Raw genomic sequence first — 10,463 nt, 5'->3', positions numbered from 1 at the left:
GCCCGAAAAAAACATCTTGATCCATTTATTAGTGAAAGTATAGGTAGGCCTACAGGTAAAAAAAAGAATAGCTATGTATTTTTGTCATAGGCCTTTTAGTGATTCCCAGTGACCACTATGCAGGGTTACCAATAAAGCAGGCTTTTGGTTGAAACATTTAGAAATGAATTAATATGTGTAATTATTATTTTGTAAGTATCCCTTTGTCTCAGAAAGACACAAATAATCGTCTGTATACAAAAAACGGACAACATACAACAACAAGTTTCATAAAATGATCTAATTCATGATAAGTTAAATGTACAGAGCTTCTCTAGGGTTACAAAGTAGAAATACAAACTTTAAACCGTAAAAATGTGTAAAACTTGTTGACAATCATATTCCTTTATTTAAGAATATTTGGATGCACCTGGTAAAAATGTTGCTCAATTACAGCAGAGAAGGAAAAGTAAGATAAAATAACCAAATAATAACCTTTCTTTTACGGTTTGTAGATTCAGTAGTAAACTTCACAAAAATGGCACGAAAAAAAGGTATTTACTTTTGATTTGAATACCTATGCAAATATTAATGTTGTTGAACTACCAGCAAGCTACTGCAAGTTGTAGTTAAACTTCTTAAATGACTCCCAAACACTGTACATTGGATCAAGCCTAATGTCAGTCACCTATGGCAGAGTTTGTTGTTATGGGAAACAAAAAAGGAAATGTATTGGGCCTTTATTGGGTTATTCTTCATTAATAAAAGAGTCATGTTGATGCATGTGTAATGGTGCACAAGGTATTCCCTTTTTGCTGACCTTTGGCTCATAACATTTCACAGCCAGTGACATGTAATTAAAGTAATTTCCCTCCCTGTGTGTGAGTGCATGGTGGGTCAACTTTAGACCTCTTTAGCCCTCTGCTGGTGTGTTTGCATAGCTGCAGCACGAGTTGGAAGTGGGACAAGTGGGAGGCCTTTAGTGTGACAAATCTGGCATGTCTGTTGGTAACATATGGCATCATATCTTGCTGGATTCTAATGTAATGTGAACCAGTCACTATAATAAATCTTCCCTGCTCTTTCACAACCAGTTTCTCAGCCAAGTTATTCTTGCTTACTGCATCCAGTTTGCCATCAGGCAGACATATTGGCCTGTCTGGTTATTTGGGTTAATCCCTTGCTATTCATACTGTGGATTAGTGCTGGCAAAATGGAGCCGTCACCTGGGTTTAATCACACTGTAGTATATAAGCACTTGGAAGCTGACTTGTTTTCCTTCCTTCTACATTTTTGCTTCATTTCCTTATTTCTTCCATATAAAAAAGCATCTAGTGAGATTTGTAATACATGAATATGAAATCCACTCAAATAAGCTTTATCTAGAATGCCTTTTTGAATCAACCTTTTTCGTTTTTTCTGAAGTACAATTTTGTACTTGTACTTCTGCGGTCTAAAGCATTTTACAAACAGCATGTCTAGTTTTTTTTTTATCACTTCTTTTTTACTTGACAGTAAATGGACCAACCTCAAGTGAACACTTTGGCTTTATTTTTGCTTTTTTGCCCACAGTTACATTGATAGACCTAAAAGAAAAGGTTTCAGTAAAAACAATTAACATCACATAATTAAGACTCATCTTGCAACCTATTTATAAAAGATAAGCCCATTTAAATCAAATCAAAACACAGTTTCTGTAAAATATGAATCCTTCATTATTTCTCTTCTTGTATTACTGTCTTTCAGAGCAGCAACTCAATGCTTGGCACTTGGCTTTCTAATATTATGTGTGAGGATCCACTATTACATTGGTACACAAAAACATTCATAACCATAGTTGTTATTCTAAACCCTGTTAAGGCAATTTTTACAGCATGGTCTTTCATACCGACTCTTTAAGTGAGATATGACAACAGTCAAAAATTAATACGATGATCATTCGTAAATATATTAAAGATTATCTGTGCAAATACCTCAATTTGAGATGCTTAAGACATGGATCTAACATGCATTACATCTGCTAGTTCAAGACATCAATGCATAATTAAAAAAGGAGGTGAAAAACATTTTCAGAATATTCAGTAAAATAACTATTTTAGAAATCAACTATTTTCATGATTATCGTTAAACTACATTTGAAATAAAACTAATTGGTAAATAAACTGTATAGACCACACATTGATTGCATAAGATGATTTGAAATGTTGTTGGACTCACAATTTACATTTCAACACTTATAATGCATTAGATCTGCATGTATAAGTGGATAACACTTAGCTTAAGTGCATAATAAAACACACAAAGGCATTATAAGCACACTGCATGCATTGATTCATACATGTTTTATTATAAACATTCAGAAAACTCCCTGTGCACTTAAATTCTCTGTGAATCCAACATCATTGAGAAATTATTACTTTTCACCGGAAGCTGTTTACTTTTGCATCATGTGCTGCTTCTGGCTTAAACAGTAATGTTTTAAATATATCATAAATAGTTTATGTATGTGCTTATAATGCCTTGTGAGCAACACCCTATAAGTACAGGTGACTAGTCCTTACTTTTGATCCATACAAGTAAAAGGCATAGTCAAGCATCTTACAGCTTAATTCAGATGAGTTATTTTATAGATAAAGAATTTAAAAGAATAGATCATTTTCACCATTTTGGTGATGATTCAATTACACTAACACTATCTTTAAACCTAAACATCATTGGCTAATGTCGTCACTTGTTTTGAATGGCAGATGATGTTGACACAGGCCATAGGACGGATGTATATGGCAGTGATTCTACTGTGTTTGTGAGCAGAACAGCATATCCTGCTGAACCCACTTGTGAAAACATATTGTACTCCCTCAGAGATTCTGTAGGGCAGAGACACAAACCAGTTTTTGATATGAAATTCCTACATGTGTCTGAAGGACGGCCCAGATTTGAAGCCGGTTGTTAACCAGCTAAATTTGAATACTTTTGTAAAACCTTAGCTTCCACAACAATGGCAGGATTCTCAATGTCGGCTTTGCTCTGAACCATCCTCAGCTCCAGTTGTGCCGGACTGGGCCTTTTCCCAGGGCCAGCCATCTCTGGAATAGAGAACAGCAGATGAAAAGAAAGCACAAGGTTTTTATTGACTGGCTTACTGTTCAATCTCGTAGAGACAGAGTCTTCTCTCAGTGAATGCTTTACATACAGTTACAAGAGCAACAAACAATTATGACAACTTTGTATGCCTCCTTCTACATGATATTTACTTTAACTCGAAACCCAACAATATCAAAAGCAAATCTTTGAGATGGCAAACGATGTGAAGTAATTTCATAAACTGTGTCTACAACACATTTTCTTTGAGAAAATGCTGGTGGCGTCTACATAGTGCACACTACTGGTTGAAATATTACTATTGATTGTGTAAATATAGTACTAACAGCAGAAGGGAGCAAATAAGTGTCCTTTAGGTTCAGTATATGACTAAACATAAAGAAAAATAAAGTCAAAACACACATAAATCCTACCGTTAGCATAGGTTATGGTCCTCTTTATGACATGGTGCATGACCGAAACAGTCTTTTCACAGGCAGCCTGTGAATAACAGAAGGAACATTTGTGTCAGTTTATTAAGGAATGTAGCAACATAATTAGCATAGATAGATTGAAAAGTCTAACGTGCCACTGACCTTCAGGTCTTTGGGGTGGTGGTGAGTCCAGGCCAGCAACAAGGCAGCAAACAGGTCTCCTGTCCCCACAAATACAGCATCCACTTTGGGAATGTCCATGCAGATTATGTGACTGGTGACGGTCCCATCTGGTTTCACTAAAGTGATCCAAAATCAGAAGTTAGAAACAGAAATACTTTATTTGTTCCCTGGGGGAAATTGGAGACACACAGGATATTGATATCATAACTGCCAGGGGGAAAACACACTATGGAAGCCCTGAATGGCAAACATTTTTAAACATATATAACATAACATTTATACAGGTGGAAAATAATTTCAATACCAAATAATTTTATTTATTTTTACCTTGGATCATTTTACAAATTTAGTTTTTCCTTTCAACTGTTGTTGTAATGCTTATATCGGCCACAAGAGGTTGAAGTAAACCACTATCTCATCATTTTTAAAATAATACATTTTTAGCTAAAAGAAAGACTAAGGTCTAACACAACGTGCCAACACAATATATATGAACCAGGAATCACTAAAACTCAGTTGGTAAGTCATTTTACCTATCTTTTGGCTCCCGAGGGCCACCAGGAACTGGTCCCCACATCTGGAGGGCAGGTCTGTGCTGGTGAGGACGACAGTCTCTGGTCCCATTTTATGAAGCAAGTCCATCACCTAGAGAGTAGGAGGGGTCCCATTTCCTCAACCATTATTGATTTAAAAAACTTAAATAAATAGTCAGAAATATAATGATACTAACCTCAACAGCATCTTCTTCTGTGGTGATTTTTCTCCCGGTTAATAGCCTGTGTAAAATATTGGCAGTTGTTTTAGATGAGTATTTACCTGCATCAGATAATGACCAATGACTAATTTCATATTTCTGCCTATAAGCCAGCTAATAAGGCTATTAGTATTGTTTCCTAATTCATGTACACGGCTCGTGTATGGAGGTTTTTCTATTAATTTCTAGTATGTGGGTTTGCGTACTATACATTTAGTTTATGATGACTGGAAGTGCACTCACTCTGCTTCAAACTGGTTGGGGGTGAGGATGTCAGCCAAAGGCACCACATTGTCCCTGTAGACAGGCAGCAGGTACTCTGGAACGTACTGATACAGACAGCAAAAAAAATAAAACAATTACAAATATGGACAAACTTATGGTGAAAATAAAAATAAAAGAGTGCAGAGTAAAGTAACTCTCATCAACTGGATAGTTTGGACAAAGAAAATGGGAAATGATGGTAAGATGCTTACCATAGCCCCCTGGTCTCCCATAACAGGATCACAAACTGTGAAAAATACAACTTTAGGTTAAACTTTGTACCTGCGTTGAGGACAACGGTTACACTCTGTAAGGGCTTTAACTTCTTTACACTAAGAACAAAAAGGCTGTATGTTAAAAGTGGGGTAGGTAAGTTTCAGAAACCGGCTCGAGTGCACTACAATTTGAAAGTACACAGCCGAAAAGAATCCGCCCCTTCCTTCAGACTTCCTTACAGAGCACCTCCTCCAACACACATGAACGCGCACATGACGTCAGCAGACTGGTGAAAGTGGCCGCCTGTTGCTGGCGAGTCATTGAAGTACTGCTGCAATGCACGCCCTATGACGGCACGCCCAATGAGGGCACGCCCAATGAGGGCACGAGATAATATTTGTGCGTGCACGAGATGGAAGGCTGACAATACTTTTTACAGTATTACGGGTTCCATAGATGACATTTTTTTATCGATTTTTTGTCAAAGCACTTAAGATATTCATTGCTATCGGGATGTTAAGAGCATTCCATGGAATATAACAAAAAGTGTATCTCGAGCCGGTTTCTCAAACTTACCTACCCCACCTTTAAGAATGACGCTAATTTTCCTAATGAATTAAGCCTAATTTAAAATTATTTTATTGATAAATAAATGTTATGTTTAGTCAGTAGAACGTCAGAAATGAGTGAAAAGTTCAAACCGAAAGTCATGTTATCAATTTATTCATCATCAATACAAAGGAAAGCAGCAAAAGAGAAGCTAAAATAGCAGGCTTTATTGTGACGATTGATCTATGAATACAATTGTTTCTGTCCATTCAATGATCGAGTCAGCAAAGCAATATACATTATTTCAATTTGAAATGTAAACAAAGTAACAATGTTTACTCACCATATACCAGGCTGGGATTGGCCTTCTTCAGCTCCTGAATGATGTCAACAACCGTCATCAAGAAGGACGTGTCTCTGCTGTAACCTTGGAGATGAAAGTGTGATGAAGACCCACTGTTAGACTGTGATACTTTGCTGCTACTGTTAAGTACACTGAATATTTTTCATGCTAACCAATTTAATAGCAATAGCAAACTAATGGTCAGATGTATTGAGTCAGTTGGGAACACTTATTTACATATCAATAACTTAGGGGAAAACATACCTCTTCTAATAAAGGGCAAACACATGTCGTTGCTAAAGAACCATGTTGCTATGCTTCCAAAGCATAGCCTCACCTGTAAGGATGTAGTCATAGCGGTTCACCTTGTTGAGCTTAATGCCCTCATACAGCACATTTAGCTCATCCGCTGTCAGAACTTGACCTTTCCAATGGGCGTAGCCTAGGATTCAAGAAGGAGAATGGAGGTTTAAAATGACGTGACATTTGAAAGACATTGACATTTGGAAAATACTTTTAAGACTTTGTGAGGATCCGTGGGGACCTATACACTAAATAAAAAAAACGTTTTGTATTAGCCCTGCTGTGCCATCAAACGGTGTCCCCCCTCCTTGCTTTCGTCTTCCAACCCCCCCAATCCCTCTTCTAAGGTTCCTCTCTTCTGTGGTGTCCAGGGCCAACCCGTGGCCTCCACACGGACTGAATGGGATGCCTGTATCCTGGCTGCCACTTTCCCCCTTTCTTTGTCCCTCTTTCAACACTGACCTAGAATAAACCCTCGAAAGTTGTGCTGACTGCAAATGATTGGATAAAGAATGAACGCAAACACACTTTGGTTTATTCTTTATACTGTTACACAGAGGCCAAACCTGACCCTCAGCCAGCGAGAGAGAGCCCCCCCTCCGGTGAGAGCTTAAGAGGAAGCTGGAGGTAAAGTCGAGGCATGTACTTTGATGACAAAGTGTTGAGTGATAAGAGTTAACGTTTCTGAATATTAAAGTTGTCTACATATACTAGTGTATACTTGAAATATAATTTGTCTTCATGTACTCAAAACTAAACGGTCTACTTTCACTAAAAGCAGAGGTGTTTATTGATGTAACGTGGTGGAAATGTCTCCTGCCCCTGTGGTGAAGGCACATTCTTCACATGCTTTGGCACCTGAAGCCAAGATTATAAACCTATCCTCTCTACAGGTGTTTCTGACAGCAAGTTATAAGACATTACGTTTTTATTATATTTTGCTTAAGGGATACGTATTTTTGATGCCTCTGTTTACAAAATGACTATAATGAAGCACTAGTTGTATGTGGAATAACGATAGCGCTGTTGGTTATTATATTTTAACTTCCGAAAATACAACCAGCCATTGATAAAGATCGAAAGTAAAAAACAATAATCATTAACGGAAAGGATAGAAAAGAACATACATATTTACTTAAAACAGATGGACAGAGACCCCTCCTCTAAAGCCAAACAGATAATGTTTCACTGAGTGGGACTAAAGAATGCATAAGCTTATCCAACGTTATACAAACAGGCAAAGTACATGAGCTTTGGGCAGTGATTAACTTGTTTTGCCTGTCTTTGTTTGAGTGCTGGTAGAGCACAATATGCAAATTCAATACAATTGTGGTCAAAGTCTGTACGAAGATCCTGTCAGACACAGTATGACACCACATGCATCACAACCTAATCGTTTTTTACTCAAAAATTAAAGCATCCCCTTTCTAGTTATTCATCAGTAATAACATTAAAAAACCTCAAAGATAATTGATTATTATTGCTATTTCAATTAAAAGATAAAAACTGAATCCACATACTGAGTGAAACAGCATCAGTTATTTTCCCACACTAGGAAATCTAAAAGCCAACCTGTGTGATTGGAGAACTGCACAGAGTTGATAGAGTCTACTTCAAAGCCCAGCACCTGAGAAAAGAGAAATAAAACAGCTGTTAAAACAGACAACAATGAAGTCTGAATGTCACTGTGCTGTGGGAACACCATACTGAATTACTGAGTGAGGCATTCAATACGAACTGTCTTGGTTTCTCTGGCATCCCAATGTTCATCATTGTCTTGGCATGTTTGAGGACACTTGATAATTAACATTGCTTACAATGGTTATTCATTGTGTAAGTGTTGTGAGTCTCAGACATTCTTCTCGAGGGTGGGAAATCATATTGAAATGCAGGACTTCAATGTGCTTTTCAAAATGTCCAATTACAATGTAAAGTTATTTCTGAAAGTTGAGTATAAATACCATTTATTTGTACATACATATTACTACCATAATTGTAAACATTTAAAAACTCCACACTGTCATATGGGACATTAAAATAAATACACAAAAAACATCTCAAGACAAGCTTCAACGTTATATTACATTACATGTCACTTGTTAGACCCTTTTATCCAATGCGAGTTACATACTCAATACTGTGGACAATCCCCACAGGAGCAATTTGGGGTGAAGTGTCTTGCCCAGGGACACAACGACATGCTGACTGCAGTGGGATTTAACCTGTGACCCCCTGATCCGTACACCAACGCTCAACCGACTGCACCACACGCCTCCTTATTATGAGGAGTTATCACTTTACAAAGTCTATGCTTTGTAGCCATACGGCTGTATTGTTTGCTTCACACTATGTTTTGTAAAGAGCAGATAACTGGCAACAATGCTCTGTACTATAATTTAAGAATTGATATTACATAACAGGACGTCCGTTTTTTTTTCAATTAATAGACATTCAGTATTTGACTAAACAGGAATGTTTCTTTAAGTCTAGTTGTGTAAACTCTAAACATTTAAAAAAAAAAAGGCCTAGCCTATGTAGTTTGAAAGGGCAGGACATTTTCGGATAATGTTTTTAATGAGTGCAAGACTCTTAACCCCAAAGCAGGAAGTCACGCTCTATAAGAAATGCACTTCCTATATAATGTAATTTCCATGTTTAGGGCAGTTTTCTCTGTTTTGTTGCCAGGCTGAGACCTTATATATACAGTCTATGGCTGAGACGCATGATACAGGATGATAGATCTTCTTACCTGCAACGGGAATGTTGCCGACTTGTTCCCAACGTATCCCCTGACAACATGACTCTGAATGGACAGCACACGACACTCCATTACCGCAATAACACAGACTGCGTTTTAAAAAAAACGTACAGAGACAACAGACGTGATGAATCCTAAAGCTGCATTAAAAATGTGCACAAGCTCTAACACGCGGACACTAAGCATGTGAGCAATAACTCCAGCATTGAAGGACAGAAGCAACGGTGCTGCTCGTGACATTTAGTTTTTCTTCAGGCAGCTACAAAGACACCTAAACGGTTGCATTCAATGGCTCCTGACGAATGTGGGAGACACTAGCGTCCTACCAAAATCACGGTAACTTGCAATTTTATATTTAAACAATATTCAGAGAAGTGATGAAAGAGGTATTTAGATATTGTACTCAAATAACAGTAGAAATAATGCAGTGTGAAAATACTTAATATTAAAAAAACGTACCAAAGTAGAACAAATGGCAGTAAATAAACTCATCACAGTCTACGATCACACCAGATGCTAAGAGTTACGACAGTCTTTGATGTCGCCGCCAGCCGGTCACGTGGTTTATGTATGCCGGGATCGTTCCAAACGCACTTCCGTAGCAATGCTTCTCTATGGCAAAAACAGCACAAACATGGTCAAAATACCAACGCTGTTATTTTTTAAAGATTGCTTTCATATTTACATGATGTTGTTACACTTTGTATGGATTGGCACTATTTACAAGTTTCGTTATTTAACGATATTTTGAAGGGAAAGTGTGGTAGCACAAGCAGGCTATGTTGCTGTCACGTCCGTAGTATAGTTGCGCTGCGCTCTCATGTTCTTCTATGGGACAGACAGACAGCAGCAGGGTCGCCCCTCCCTACAGGCCAATCACGCAGGCTGCATGGGGCCCCGCCTTGCGCAGGGGGCCCCGACCAGAGGGCCTCAGCTGCTGTGCGCAGTTCTCTGCTCAGTTCTCCGCGCACTCCCCACGAGAGTGAGAGTGAGAGGTGACAAGGGGAGCATGTCTGTAACCCCACACAGTTGCAATGAATCGACATCTGACCAATCAAGGCTTTGAAACGGCCACTAGTGCAGGTGAAGAGATGTCGATGAAAAGACAGTTCTCATTCATAACACTCGTTCGATGTCTCACTATGGGATGCGCCTCATCGCGGAGCAAACAGAAGCATCAATCTCATTACGCCAATCCTGATTGGCTGGTGATCTTGACGTCAGCGTCAGGGAATTCAACCCCTATAAGTAGCTTGCGCCACGACGCAACACCTCTTCTCGCTTCAGAGCACATCTCTACAGTAGCCGGACAAGCTTAACGGTCCACAGACTGAACCCAAATACCCATTTCGGTCGACGGGCGCTCGCCGGCTACTCCTTCTGCTTCGCAGGAAGACGGTAGTACTAACGCAGTTAGTATTAAAATCGACCCCGCCCTTCTCTCCCCGAGAAAGTAAGGTAGGTCTGATTTTTTTAAGCTAGCAGCACACCTGTTGCTAGCTCGCTCCCTCTCTATTGACACCACGGTAGCGAGGAAGTTTTTTCTTTTCTCTTCTCCACGGAGGAAGAAAGGATTAAAAGAGCATACTGTCACACCAG

General features: G+C 38.7%; 1 protein-coding gene across 1 annotated transcript; it reads right to left on the bottom strand.

The window, feature by feature from the left end:
• Positions 1–1,508: 1,508 nt before the first annotated feature.
• LOC117466880 (pyridoxal kinase-like) lies at positions 1,509–9,140 on the bottom strand. Its single transcript, XM_034110369.2, has 11 exons — positions 8,856–9,140; positions 7,679–7,733; positions 6,141–6,245; positions 5,804–5,887; positions 4,908–4,942; positions 4,675–4,760; positions 4,408–4,453; positions 4,211–4,322; positions 3,657–3,793; positions 3,495–3,561; positions 1,509–3,065 (listed from the first exon to the last, which is right to left on the bottom strand). The coding sequence occupies exons 1-11, from the start codon at positions 8,934–8,936 to the stop codon at positions 2,929–2,931; spliced, it is 945 nt and encodes a 314-aa protein (XP_033966260.1). The 5' UTR covers positions 8,937–9,140; the 3' UTR covers positions 1,509–2,928.
• Between the last annotated feature and the right edge of the window lie 1,323 nt (positions 9,141–10,463).

Source organism: Pseudochaenichthys georgianus, chromosome 21 (assembly GCF_902827115.2).
Source record: "Pseudochaenichthys georgianus chromosome 21, fPseGeo1.2, whole genome shotgun sequence".
In the NCBI taxonomy this organism is placed as follows: Eukaryota; Metazoa; Chordata; class Actinopteri; order Perciformes; family Channichthyidae; genus Pseudochaenichthys; species Pseudochaenichthys georgianus.
The sequence above is the reverse complement of the archived record's forward strand: the minus strand, read 5'-3'. Positions and strand labels throughout refer to the sequence as shown.